We start from the raw sequence: 15,257 nt of genomic DNA, 5'->3' as shown, positions 1-15,257 counted from the left end.
AAAATTATTAATTTTTTTTGATTGATTTATTGATTGATGTATTGATGTTTTTATCATTTATTATTGATGATGGCTCTTTATTTGTAAAAGTGAAGTGTTTAATGTTTGTAAACTTCCCTTTAAACCCCCCGTCCCCCCGCATTCCCTACGCCTGATTTATAACCTACGCCTGATTTTCTAAAGTGTAGACAAGGTTTTTTCGAGCGTACAAAAATTTTCACTTACTCCATTCTAAATAGTTTGGAGTAAGTTTTCACTGACAAAACTTTGAAAACAGGCGTAAGTGGCTGGACACGCCCCCTTTTGAAAAAAAAATTCTGTTCCAAAGTGAAACTGTTCTAACGGACTAGAACTGGAACAAACTAAAATCGAGAATTCCGATTTCTAAGATACTCCGTTCTACACCAGTTGCTCCTAAAAATCAGGAGCAAATCATGGCGAAACTTGGGGCCACAGGGTGCACTTCAACATTTTTGTAAAATTTTTTTATTCCTGTATCAAGATCCAGTCCAATTCAACAAATGTGTTCAGACAGTAGAATCCTGAAAATAAATTGCTATGAAGTGATTTGCTGTGTATAAAATGTGCACATTTTCTTGCCTATATCAGTTGCCTAAGATATACTTCCAGGCCTGAAATCTACAAAGTAAACTGAATAAAAAAGTATTAAAAGACAAAAATTGTATTCCATGAAACAAATTATTTCAGCAAATAAACAAGGCTGATCAATTGTCAGAGACTTACTAATGGTAAATCATATCAACTTGTATTGGCAGAAACCACAGAATGTCAATAAACCGGTTAAATTGTTTTGTTGGAGCATTATTTTTAATCTGTAAGGAAGATGGAGTTAGGTGACAGAAATAAGGTGAGAAAAAGAAAAACTAAACTTTTTGCCTCATCACAACTCAAACAAATAAATAAACTAGTATTAAAGTACCAAAAGTCATAAAATGTATACCATGAATCGCTTCTGCAAATAAACTTGCCCAATCATTAGCCTCAGACTTTCTAATGATAAATTATTTACATTTAATGTATTACTTGAAGTCAGTCACCATGGTGTAGGTGAACATGGCAGTCACAATATACACAAAAGGTCCCATCAACATGTTCATCTATTTTTAGAGGTATTGGTTAATGAGTAATGTTGGCCAGGACACCATGAGAAGGCTTTGCTCTTTTTCTAATAGTGCCACAGAATCTTTAACTTTTATCCGGAACACTGGAACAGACAGAAGGTACCGTCAACAATACAATGCTCACTTAGTACTGCACTGAATTGTTAGGCTAGATCATGTTCCACAAATAGCAATGAAAGAAATGACTAGTTATTTTTTTTGATGGTGTTGGTCGGTTAATGGTTGTTCGATAAATTTAATGAAAATGTGCATGTAAACTGGCAAAGTTATGTTGTTGAGATTCATTCATGATAAAACACCCTCAATGAATACATGTACATTCATGCATTTTGTTGCTCAAACAGGAAACATAATGACAATACTAAATATATAATTTTGCATTCTGATTGGTACGGTTATTACTTCGAGTAAGACCAATTAAACAACATGATAGCATACATAGAAGATTGCAGCTCAAAGGACCTCAAAAACATTTAAGTACTTTGACGTGCTGTGACTTGTTATATATCTGAGGAAGGACGTTCTTGCTATTGAGGGAGTGCAGCGAAGGTTCACCAGACTGATTCCCGGGATGGCAGGACTGACATACGAGGAGAGACTGGATCGACTGGGCCTGTATTCACTGGAGTTCAGAAGGATGAGAGAGGATCTCATAGAAACATGTAAAATTCTGACAGGACTGGGCAGGTTAGATGCTGGAAGAATGTTACAGATGTTGGGGAAGTCCAGAACCAGGGCTCACAGTCTAAGGATAAGGGGCAAGCCATTTAGGACTGAGATGAGGAGAAATTTCTTCACTCAGTTGTTAACCTGTGGAATTCCCAACCACCGAGAGTTGTTGATGCCAGTTCACTGGATATATTCAAGAGAGAGAGTTAGATATGGCCCTTACGGCTAAAGGCATCAAGGGGTATGGAGAGAAAACATGAAAGGGGTACTGAGGTGAACGATCAGCCATGATCTTTTTGAATGGTGGTGCAGGCTCGAAAGGCCTACTCCTGCATCTATTTTCTATGTTTCTATAGGCAAACACAGCAGCCATGTGTGCTGCTAGATCCAACAATGCAACTTTCCCTCAGTACTGCACTGAGCTGTTAGCTTAGATTATATGCTTATATTCTAAACTGCAGTCTGAATTCTTATGATGCAGAGGCTTGAGTGCTTCCATCAAGGCAAGTTAACATACAAGCCTGAATGCACTAAAAGGTTTTCAGTGAAATCTTATTCATAGAATCATAGAATAATACAGCACAGAAGGAAGCCATTCGGCCCATCGTGCCTGTGCCGGCTCTTTGAAAGAGCTATCCAATTAGTCCCACTCCTCTTCTCTTCTCTTCTCTTCTCTTCTCTTCTCTTCTCTTCTCTTTCCATGTGGTCCTGCAAAGTTTTTCTTTTCAAGTCTACATCCAATTCCCTTTTAAAAGTTACTATTGAATCTGCTTCCACCTTCCTTTCAGGCAGTGCAATGCAGATCATAACAACTCTCTGCATAAACAAATTTCCCCTCATCTCCTTTCTGGTTCTTTTGCCAGTTATCTTAAATCTCTTGTCCTCTGATTACCGATTGCCTGCCAGTGGAAACAGTTTCCCCTTAATTACTGTATCAAATCCTCTCAGAATTTTGAACACCTGTGTTAAATCTTCCCTTAAACTTTCATTAGGGACCTTCTAAGTCACAAACATATGAAGAATAGGGTAACTGAAACAATCAGGCGCTTCAATGCTGACTCTATTGGTTAGATGACACAACCTCATGCATCTCCCTCCCCAACTGATGGCAATGGAGGGAGGTGAAAATAATCTGTGGGTAATTTCAGGGTAAACTTTGGGAAGTTCCACTGGGAGTCCACAATCAAGCAAATGTTTACCATGATGCCGCCCCCCCCCCCCCCCCCCATAAACAACCTTCCTCCCAAATATCCGTCACCATAAAGTTCTTGTCAAGTCCCTTCTTAAAAAAAAACCAGACCTGCTGAGGCGCTAAAGTATGGCGGAGAGGTGCTGTTGGCGTGGATACATGACCTCATCTCTCTCATCTGGAGGGAGGAGAGCATGCCGGGAGATTTCAGAGATGCAGTGATTGTGACCATCTTTAAAAAAAAAAAGGGGGTCAAGTCCGACTGCGGCAACTACAGGGGAATCTCCCTATCAGCCACTGGGAAGGTTGTCGCTAGAATTCTCCTCAACTGTCTCCTCCCTGTGGCCGAGGAGCTCCTCCCGGAATCACAGTGCGGATTTCGTTCCCTACAGGGCATAACGGACATGATCTTTGCAGCGCGACAGCTGCAGGAAAAATGCAGGAAGCAGCGCCAGCCCTTATATATGGCCTTTTTCAATCTTACACTGTCAACCGTGAGGGCTTATGGAGCGTCCTCCTCCGTTTTGGATACCCCCAGAAGTTTGTCAACATCCTTCGCCTGCTCCACGACGACATGCAGGCCGTGATCCTTACCAGTGGTTCCATTATTGATTCCGGAGATGAGGGGGTTGACTTATGAGGAAAGGTTGAGTAGGTTAGGCCTCTACTCATTGGTATTCAGAAGAATGAGAGGTGATCTTATCGAAACATAAGATTATGAGAGGGCTTGACAAGGTGGATGCAGAGAAGATGTTTCCACTGATAGGGGAGTCTAGAACTAGAATAAGAGGCTTCCCATTTAAAACTGAGATGAGGAGAAATTTCTTCTCTGAGGGTTGTGGATCTGTGTAATTCGCTGCCTCAGAGAGCTGTGGAAGCTGGGACATTGTATAAATTTAAGACAGAAATAGACAGTTTCTTAAATGATGGGGAGGAGCAGCGGTAGTCGGGGAGGAGCGGGAAGGTCTATAAAAGGCAGCGAGGAGCAGCGGTAGTCAGGGAGGAGCGGCGAGGCCTATAAAAGGCCCAGTGGCAGCGAGGAGCAGCGGCAGTCGGGGAGGAGCGGCGAGGCCTATAAAAGGCCCAGCGAGGAGCAACGGCAGTCAGGGAGGAGTGGCTAGCTGCAGCAGGGTCAAAAGTAAAAGTAAAAAGTAATCAACGTGTGACGTCACAGCTAAGAGGGTAAGTGATTGGCTGGTTGATTGGAGAGTAGTTTTCTTTTTCCTTATTTTTTTTTCTTAGCAGCAAGAAACCTTGTCACTGTTGCCAAATTAAGTAATTTAAGGGCTAAGTCATGGCAGGAAAACCCAGACTCGTGTCATGCTCCTCCTGTGCTATGTGGGAAATCAGGGTCGCTTCCAGTGTCCCTGACGACTATGTGTGCAGGAAGTGTATCCAGCTGCAGCTCCTGACAGACCGCATTGCGGCCTGGAGCATCCGTGATGCTGAGGATGTCGTGAATAGCACGTTTAGTGAGTTGGTCACACCGCAGGTAAAGGTTACACAGGCAGATAGGGAATGGGTGACCATCAGGAAGAGCAGTGGAAGGTAGTGCAGGGGTACCCTGAGGTCATCTCCGTCCAAAACAAATATGCCACCTTGGGTACTGTTGGGGGAGATGGTCAATCAGGGGAAGGCGGTAGCAGCCAAGTTCATGGCACCATGGTGGCTCTGCTGCGCAGGAGGGCAGGAAAAAGAGTGGGAGAGCTATAGGGGTAGGGGATTCTGTTGTAAGGGGAATAGATAGATGTTTCTGTGGCTGCAAACGAGACTCCAGGATGGTATGTTGCCTCCCTGGTGTAAGGGTCAAGGATGTCTCTGAGCGCCTGCAGGGCATTCTGGAGGAGGGCGGTGAACAGCCAGTTGTCGTGGTGCATATAGGTACCAACATTATAGGTAAAAAGCGGGATGAGGTCCTACAAGCTGAATTTAGGGAACTAGGAGTTAAATTAAAAAGTAGGACCTCAAAGGTAGTAATCTCAGGATTGCTACCAGTGCCACATGCTAGGCAGAGTAGAAACAGCAGGATAGTTAAGGTGAATACGTGGCTTGAGGAATGGTGCAAAAGGAAGGGATTCAAATTCCTGGGACATTGGAACCGGTTTTAGGGGAGGTGGGACCAGTACAAACTGGACAGTCTGCACCTGGGCAGAACTGGAACCAATGTCCTAGGGGGAGTGTTTGCTAGTGCTTTTGGGGAGGATTTAAACTAATAGGGCAGGGGGATGGGAACCTATGCAGGGAGACAGAGGGAAGTAAAATGGGGGCAGAAGCAATAGATATAATAAAAGGAGAAAAAAGTAGAAGTGCAGGGCAGAAAAATCAAAAGGCAAAAATCAAAAAGGGCCACATTACAACATAATTCTAAAAGGACAAAGGGTGTTAAAAATCAAGCCTGAAGGCTCTGTGTCACAATGCGAGGAGCATTCGTAATAAGGTGGATGAATTAACTGCGCAGATAGCTGTTAATGGATATGATGTAATTGGGATTACAGAGACATGGCTCCAGGGTGACCAAGGCTGGGAACTCAACATCCAAGGGTATTTAATATTCAGGAAAGATAGACTGAAAGGAAAAGGAGGTGGGGTAGCGTTGCTGGTTAAAGAGATTAACGCAATAGTTAGGAAGGACATTAGCGTGGATTAGGTGGAATCTGTGTGGGTAGAGCTGCGGAACACCAAAGGGCAGAAAACGCTAGTGGGAGTTGTATACAGACCACCAGTCATAGTGAGGTTGAGGATGGCATCAAACAGGAAATTACGGATGCTTGCAATAAAAGGTACAGCAGTTATCATGGGCGACAATAATCTACATATAGATTGGGCTAAACAAACTGGTAGCAAGACGGTGGAGGAGGATTTCTTGGAGTGTATAAGGGATGGTTTTCTAGACCAATATGTCAAGGAACCAACTAGAGAGCTAGCCATCCTAGATTGGGTGTTGTGTAATGAGAGAAGATTAATTAGCAATCTTAATGTGCGAGGCCCCTTGGGGAAGAGTGACCATAATATGGTAGAATTCTTCATTAAGATGGAGAGTGACAGAGTTAGTTCAGAAACTAGAGTCCTGAACTTAAAGAAAGGTAACTTCGACGGTATGAAACGTGATTTGGCTAGGATAGACTAGCGAATGATAATGAAAGGGTTGATGGTGTATAGGCAATGGCAGACATTTAAAGATCACATGCATGAACTTCAACAATTGAACAACAGGCGTAAAAATAAAACAGGGAAGGTGGCTCAACCGTGGCTTAAAAGGGAAATTAGGGATAGTGTTAAATCCAAGGAAGAGGCATATAAATCAGCCAAAAAAAGCAGCAAACCTGAGGACTGGGAGATATTTAGAATTCAGCAGAGGAGGACAAAGGGTTTAATTAGGAGGGGGAAAATAGAGTATGAGAGGAAGCTTGCTGGGAACATAAAAACTGACTGCAAAAGCTTCTACAGATACGTGAAGAGAAAAAAATTAGTGAAGAAAAATGTAGGTCCCTTACAGTCAGAATCAGGTGAATTTATAATGGGGAACAAAGAAATGGCAGACCAATTGAACAAATACTTTGGTTCTGTCTTCACTAAGACAGAAACAAATAACCTTCCGGAAATACTTGGGGATCGAGCATCTAGAGAGAAGGAGGAACTAAAGGAAATCCTTATTAGTCAGCAAATTGTGTTAGGAAAATTAATGGGATTGAAGGCCAATAAATCCCCAGGGTCTGATAGTCTGCATCCCAGAGTACTTAAGGAAGTAGCCCTAGAAATAGTGGGTGCATTGGTGGTCATTTTCCAACATTCTATATACTCTGGATCAGTTCCTATGGACTGGAGGGTAGCTAATGTAACCCCACTTTTTAAAAAAGGGAAGAGAAAAAACAGGGAATTATAGACCGGTCAGCCTGACATCGGTGGTGGAGCTAATTTTGGAATCAATTATTAAAGATGTAATAGTAGCGCATTTGGAAAACAGTGACAGGATCGGTCCAAGTCAGCATGGATTTATGAAAGGGAAATCATGCTTGACAAATCTTCTATAATTTTTTGAGGATGTAACTAGTAGAGTGGACAAGGGGGCGCCAGTGGATGTGGTGTATTTAGACTTTCAAAAGGCTTTTGACAAGGTCCCACACAAGATATTAGTGTGCAAAATTAAAGCACATAGTATTGGGGGTAATGTACTGCCGTGGATAGAGAACTGGTTGGCAGACAGGAAGCAAAGAGAAGGAATAAACGGGTCCTTTGCAGAATGGCAGACAGTGACTAGTGGAGTACTGCAAGGTTCAGTGCTGGGACCCCAGCTATTTACAATATACATTAATTATTTAGATGAAGAAATTGAGTGTAATATCTCCAAGTTTGCAGATGACACTAAGCTGGGTGGCAATGTGAGCTGTGAGGAGGATGTTAAGAGGCTGCAGGGTGACTTGGACAGGTTAGGTGAATGGGCAAATACATGGCAGATGCAGTATAATGTAGATAAATGTGAGGTCATCCACTTTGGTGGTAAAACCGGGAAGGCAGATTATCTGAATGATGACAGATTAGCAAAAGGGGAGGTGCAATGAGACCTGGGTGTCATGGTACATCAGTTATCGAAAGTTGGCATAGAGGTACAGCAGGCTTTGAAGGCGGCAAATGGTATGGTGGCCTTCATAGCTAGGGGATTTGAGTATAGGAGCAGGGAGGTCTTACTGCAGTTGTACAGGGCCTTGGTGAGGCCTCACCTGGAATATTGTGTTCAGTTTTGGTCTCTTAATCTGAGGAAGGATGTTCTTGCTATTGAGGGAGTCCAGCGAAGGTTCACCAGACTAATTCCTGGGATGGCAGGACTGACATATGAGGAGATACTGGATCGTCTGGGCCTGTATTCACTGGAGTTTAGAAGGATGAGAGGGGATCTCATAGAAACATATAAAATTCTGACGGGACTGGACAGGTTAGATGCAGGAAGAATGTTCCCGATGTTGGGGCAGTCCAGAACCAGGGGACACAGTCTAAGGATAAGGGGTAAGTCATTTAGGACTGAGATGAGGAGAAACTTCTTCACTCAGAGTTGTTAACCTGTGGAATTCTCTACCGCTGAGAGTTGTTGATGCCAGTCCATTGGATATATTCAAGGGGGAGTTAGATATGGCCCTTACGGCTAAAGGGATCAAGGGGTATGGAGAGAAAGCAGGAATGGGGTACCGAGATGAATGATCAGCCATGATCTTATTGAATGGTGGCGCAGGCTCGAAGGGCCGAATGGCTTACTCCTGCGCCTATTTTTCTATGTTTCTATATCTATGACAGGATCCCGGTTTACTGTCTTAGCCAAAAAACAATGCCAAAAAGACGTAAAAATTCTATCCATTCAAAAATGTGAAGCAATATTAAGCACAAAGACATTTTCAATTCCAGCAAATAATAACATTGGAGTTTTGATTCACAGTATGTACTTAAAATAATTCAGCCCCAAGTAGTTAAGCATTACGAATCTGTTGGTGGTTCATTCGTGATAGAAACTGCAATGTCTGAGCTCACATCAAAACCTGAACCAAATCTGCAACGTTTCCTGCACCTGGAGTACAGTTTTCAGTTTTGGTTGCCAAGACACGAGGGAAACACTCAAGCCATGGAGGCGGTGCAGAAAAGAGCCACGAGGCTGATCCCTGCCATCAAAGGATTGAGTTACGAGGAATGAATGCAGAAACAGGGACACTTTAGGCTTGGAAGGGGACAACTGAGAGGTTGAGGGTGGGTGGGGAGGGTGGGGGGAGGCGTATAGAAATTTTTTTAAATGGCATGGATGAGGTTCATCAAGTTTACGGTAATCAGATTCTCCTGTACAACTATTACGTTTCATGCATGTCTAGAATGTATTAGCATTCTCATAATTACCTGATACACTGGTTCTTCTGTGTTGCTCTGTATTTTTGATAGCAGCTTGACACTGCATAGGGTTCTATCTCATAAATACTAGTGTCACAGTCTTCAACATTGGAAGAACTTTTCCAATCAAAATTTGCACTTATGTTTTCATATTTAGGCGGAGAGAGACACTGTGGTTCGGTCAATTGTGCTTTAGAATTGTGTGGACATTCTTTTTGCAGTTCAATACCACACTCCTGTTGAGCAGGAAAGCTATTTGGCAGTTCAGAGGGGTTTTTGAGTTTGTGGCCTTTCTTTGCAGTTTGGTGGTAGGAATCTGCAGAATATGCCTTTACAGGTTTATTCTTTCGATCATCTGTCAGTGGCCCTGGAATGCAGTGATTGTCATCTTGCTTACTTTCCATAGAAGGAAGTACAGCTGGTGTGCTGTCTAATGAATAGCTGCCTTTTGTCAAAAATTTGTGAAAGTCAGTTTTCATTTTAGCAGAGAGTTTTATACCAAGAATCTTTTTAAATGAATTTTTCTTTGAAGATTCTTTTGGGGACTTCTCCAGCTTTTCAGAATCAGCAGATGACAAAGATTTAGCTCTTGGCTTTGTAATAATAGCTGTGTTATTTTGTGAAGTACTTGTTACTGCGACTGTGCCAGGACTCCCCAGAAAAGGTAAAATAGGATGTGGCAGCTTCCACACAGGTTTCTCACGAATTGCTTTGTGCTCATTATTGGACATTTTAGTATCTCTGCTGGATGAATTGCCAAGTCCCTCTTCCGAATCGATTTCCATTAAACCACTTGTACCCTTATCATTGCCTGCTGACAGGTCCCTTTTAACTATTACAGCTGCAGGCAAGCTGTGACGCTGTGGTTTTTTTGGAACAGTCTTTGGAGAGATGTCTGTCTTAGTGGACATTTCTTCACTGCTAGTTACTCTTTCAAAATCTGAACCAGCCTCACTGTTTGACACAGGCCCTTTTGGAGCATATGATAAACTGAGGTACTTGGGCAAACTCATAGAGAGGGAACTACTTCTAATAAAACTGGCCTTTTTATCTGCTGGGAATGTTCTGTTGCCACTTTCCAAATCTCTCTTTATTTGTTCTATTTTACTTTTATTTTGTAATTCCAAAGAGATATTGACTTTAGAGACAGAGCCCAGAACTGTCTTTATTGAAGACAAACCAGTTTGATTACAAGATTCATTCGCCTGACTTGGCTCAACAATATTCTCTTGTAAGGATTTGCTATTCATCTTGACAGTCTGATATGAATTTTCATTGTTAATCCTAGAGACACTGTGAGCATCCATAGAAACAAATAATTTCTTGAAATTTACAGTAGTTCCATCTGGAGCCTTGAAACAAGAATCATTGCATGTCACACTACATTCCACAGCATCTTCCACACAGTTGTCTACACAGTTTTGCCTTATGAGACCAACCAGACGTGCTTTTTTTGGCTTTGGCATAGGAACTGGTTTGTTGCAAGGCACTAAAATGGATGCTGATGTACTAATTAAAGAGTTAGTATCCTGAAAGATCAATTGCTCCTTTTCTGAAACTGTAAAAGGAACTTTTAGCTGACAGTTGTGCACCCTCTCTTTGTGGTCAGTACCAGGAGAATGGCAATTTTTCCCATTTTTCATCACTTCTTCTGATTGATGAGCAGCATTTTTAACCTCATAGTCTTTATCCCCATCATCAAAGGGCTCTCCTGTATTCCTTTTAGAATTTCTTATATTTCGGAAGGTTTGGTCAGCATTGAAGAGTTCACTTTGACCGTTGTTGCTACTGTGCAATTTGACATCTGAATCACAATGTGCATCTTTTTGCTTTGGAAGGTAATTGTTTGGCGATACAACCTGAGTTAAGACATCTTTAAATTTCTGCTCTGGGAAACCAGTTTTGCTCATTACATGGTACTTGTTGATTGTTTTGCCACACTGAATCTCTGGCCTGTGCCGTGTCCTAGAGGAATATTTTGTTTGGTCACATTTTTTGCTATTTTCCAAAGCTTCCAGTTTGGCCAATTGGTCAATGACAGTATGGGTTTTACAGGTATTTTCACCATTGATGTATTTTTGTTCACATTCAGTTTTACATGAGCAGTTCGATATGAAGTAATGATGAGTCAATTCACAGCCTCCCTTTTGCATTCCATCACCACCATCTCGGCAAGCTGGACACTTCACATTTTCACTCAATTCTCCCTTAATTCCTTCGGAGCATTTATTATTTCGCAGTGGTGTTGGTTTCACTTCAGCCACAGGTGTAATTTTTGGCAATATTGGTTTTGGTGCTAATGCTGGTTTTGGTCCCTTGTGTGTTGATAAAGGATCTGAAATGACAATGTCTGGTTTTGGTGCAACTGGAGGAGGCGGCGGCTTCTTGCCCAAAACAAATCGGGGTTTAGGGGCCACTGGCGGCTTCTTAATTTCTACAGGAAAAAGACACACATAAAAAGAAAAATAAATAATTTGTATTTCTATTGCTTGGATGAGTCAAAAAATAACATTATCGGGTGTTTTGGAAGAGCATGTCTTTAAAAAGTTACAGCACAACGTGTATATTACTGAAACAATGACAGTAACTTGGAATATGATCTTGTAACCTTGGCATTGTTAAAAAAAAAGGATACAAGTGTGTACATTTTTATATATGGCACAAGAGAGTGTGGGTGAGAGAGAGCGAGAGCGTGGGAGCTCAATTGAGTTGATGAAACAAAGAGCAGATGAAAGAAAGGGAAAGAACACAAATGAAAGTGTGAGCAAGAGAGCACGGATAAGAGAGGGCAAAATGGGAGGCAAAAGAGAATATTGGACAAGAGTGAGAACAGTATGAGCAGCTCACCAATGAGAGCGCAAGTGGACAACATGGAGGATGAGTGAGAAAGCAAATGGAGGGAAAAAGCACAGACAAGATAGAATGAGGACAGAGTGGATGAGGCACAGAGCTAGGATGCGAGCTGACCAGAGACAGAGCATGCGACTGGAATAGAGAGAAAGCACATTCGCGCACAGGAAAAAGTGAATGAGTATACTTGTGGACAAGGATACGCATAGATTAGAGCTTATGGCCACGTGAACGAACAGGTAGACAAAAGCAAGACTGATGGGTGGTGTGAAAAGAGACAGTTGGTAGAGGGAAAGTTGATAATGTGGCTGAAAAAGCATATAGGTTACTTGGGTTTATAAATAGTGGCATAGACTATTAAAGCAAAGAAATCATGCTGGAACTTTATAAATCACTGGTTAGGTTTCAGCTGGAGTAGTGTGGACAATTCTGGGCACCACACTTCATGAAAAGATGTAAAGGCCTTAGAAAGGGTACAGCAGAGGTTTACCAGAATATTACCAGCAATGAGGGATTTCAGTTATGAGGGGAGGTTGGAAAAGTTAGGACTGTTCTCCTTGGAACAGAGAAGGTAAAGAGGTGACTGAATAGAGGTTTTCAAAATGATGAGAGGTTTTGATGGAGTAGATAGGGAACAACTATTCCCTCTGGCAATTGGGTCAATAACCAGAGGTCAGAGATTTAAAATCATTGGCAAAAGATCTAGAGGGGAGATGAGGAGAATCTTTTCACAGAGAGTTGTCGGGATCTGGAACGCTCTACCTGAAAAGGTTGTGGAAGCTGATTCCATAAATAATTTTAAAAGGGAGTTGGACGGGTGGTTGAGGATGAGGAACTTAAAGGGTTAAACAAAAAGCAGGAGTGAGGGACTAAGCACGACTGCTCTTTCAAAGAGCCAGCATAGGTATGACAGACCAAATGGCCTCCTTCTGTGCTGCAAGTGTCTATGATTCTATGATAAACATATACACAAACAGGGGGAGGGAGAGCAGGGAAACTAGAGCTAGAGAGAGAGAGCACAGACAAGAGAGAGATAGTGCAAGTATGCACTTTAGAGAAGGGAGACATATACAGGAGAGAAAATGATCAAGATGTGGCCACTCAGTAGTAATGGCCAAACCTCAATAATGAAATCCTTGACATTCAGAATACCAACCAAAAGGCAGGCAGTATCATACTGTACACCATCCTTGAAGGAGTTTATGATCGTAACACCTTTCTGATCTACAAGTACCAACTACATGGTTGTCAAAAGGAAAATATGGCCATTTTACAAAAGGAATTGAAGCACTCATTAAGTTACAAGTATTTTATCTACTTCCAGCTGCCAATAAAATAGTTTCATGAACTTAGAACATTAGTTGCACTTAGGTAGTAGTCCAAAAATATAAACAAAGGTCACAGGAACTTACACGGCAGCCAAAACTATTCATCGTAGCAACAACTGCGGAAAAAGAAAGTAAGATTAACAAATGCAGATGTTTAGCAGATTTGAAGGTGAAAAAAAGTTTAGTATTTACAAGTGTGGTTGATTTTGCAATGTAAGCAGTGATTGGAATACTAACCAGCTGTAAATAAGTTGAAAAGTTGTTTCCCTACGGAAAGAAACTTTTGCCATCCAAGATTATTTTACACTGAAACTTTAAACCTCAGGTATTCAATTATGTTTTTTTTGCTATATACAGGACACATATAGCAAATTATTTTTGAATATATGTAACTTACTGGCAGCTCAGGAGATTTTAACTCCAAAACAATATTCATGGAATTAGATAAATTTGAGATCTCAGCTATACAATCAATGGGAAGACAATGAGCACAGACCAGGTATTTCCCCAGAGATAGCTTCAAACAACGAGCTATCGAGACCAGTCTAAATCTCTTCCTAGCAATCAGTTAAAATCTGATACTGTATTCTTCGCGCAAACATAAGAAAGATATTTTTGAAACTTAACAGAATGACAGCTTACATATATTACTGTATGTGCAAATTTTCAGACTTATACATTCTAATCTAGTTAGTTATCCCAAAGTTGGACCACTTCTATCTTCTTCACATCTTTATTGACTACCCATATCTTACAGATAGAGTCCAAATCAGACAAGTTATTGTTGAAATAAAAGAAAAATGTAAATGCTACAAATCAGATAAAAATATAAATTCTATAAATTCACAATGAGTCAGTCAACATCTAAATGTTCTGATGAAGGGTCTCACCTGAAACATTAACCTCTCCAACTCTTTCAGATACTGACTGACTAACTGTGCATTTCCAACTTTAATTTAAGGTTGTACTATTGATAGATTAGTCATTGGTCAGATCTTAGAGATTATTGTGTGTGAGGGAATTAAAGCTATAAAGAAGTGTTAAGGAAGTGGGTTGTTTACCAAACAAGAGGCTAAATGATAATCATACATCTCAACTAGGTTATGAAAGGAATTAGCAAAATTGATTAAAACTAGTTGTTCAAACACAATGGAAGACCAATTAAAAATTATCAGCACCAGGCAGGGTAGCAGTTAGAACTCTTGTACCCAAAAGGCCGTAAGAGTTGTCGTCGAAGCAAACAGCATAAACAGATTCAAAAGCCAGTTAGAGAAAAATAATTCAGCGATATTGTGAGAAGGTAGGCAAGTGGGGTTGATCTATTGCATTCCTAGAAAGCTTTATGGATATATTTGATTCTCCATACAAGTCAACGAGTGTGCTCGTTGCTTCCCCACCCGGAAAAAAGTTTAATCAGCTGTCACTTTGTAACGTTTTTGTACTTCTGATAACAGATTTTTTTAATGCATGGCTTATTTGCCTCCTGCTCCTTCTGTCAGGATTTTTCAATTTCCTCCTCTCCCTGAAGATGTTGGCTCCTCACTGGGTAATGATTCAATAGGTTCTGGTCACTTTCTGGTGTTTTGCCTAGGTAATCATTCTTCACATACGGCAAACCACGAGACTGCTGGGGCCAATCCTATCCACATACTTCCGGCAGGGGCTGCTGTATAGGAATCAGAAGGTGGAACCCCAGCCAATTTTCCATTCCTTTAGCAAGAAGTGCAAAGCTGAACAGTCGCAGTACTACCTTTGTCCCTGCTAAGTAATCAAAGAACAGAAACCAAAAGGGAGCCTGCCAAAACTTAGCTACAGGCTATCTTAACCAGTTAAGCCATAAAAGTGCAAAAGGAATTTCATGCTTAGTCAATACAGAACTGGGAAACAAAGATTTAATCATCACCGCCCCCCTCCTCTCCTCCCCTCCCCGCCATCAACAGCACGACTCAATTTATGGTTAAAAATTCCCACTTTCTCTGATTTTTTTGGTAACAAAGTATTCAATCCAATCAGATTTTATTTGTTTAAATCTGCTTTGGAGATTTCAGAAATGTGAGATTAAGGCCTGTCCTTCTGAGAACAGACAAAGCTCCTACATATACTAAAGAATGGGTTTCAGTGTCAGCTGTGACCAGGCGTTAAACCGGTGGTCGCAGCAATAGAAAGGAAGCATCTCAAATTCTGCACTTAATAGCTGGACAATCACAAGTGCCA

The 15,257-nt window shown here is 41.4% G+C and overlaps 1 protein-coding gene across 5 annotated transcripts in view; it reads right to left on the bottom strand.

The window, feature by feature from the left end:
* fgd6 (FYVE, RhoGEF and PH domain containing 6) overlaps positions 1-15,257 on the bottom strand; it is a 156,362-nt gene that overhangs the window by 139,700 nt on the left and 1,405 nt on the right. For all 5 annotated transcript variants that reach the window (XM_070897670.1, XM_070897669.1, XM_070897671.1 and 2 more), the window contains exon 2: positions 8,875-11,299. In XM_070897670.1, coding sequence (XP_070753771.1) covers positions 8,875-11,299 — 2,425 coding nt within the window. The remainder of the gene's footprint in view (positions 1-8,874; positions 11,300-15,257) is intronic.

Source organism: Pristiophorus japonicus, chromosome 13 (genome assembly GCF_044704955.1).
Source record: "Pristiophorus japonicus isolate sPriJap1 chromosome 13, sPriJap1.hap1, whole genome shotgun sequence".
NCBI classification, from domain to species: Eukaryota; Metazoa; Chordata; class Chondrichthyes; family Pristiophoridae; genus Pristiophorus; species Pristiophorus japonicus.
Note: the sequence above shows the minus strand (reverse complement) of the source record. Positions and strands in the feature narration are given on the sequence as shown.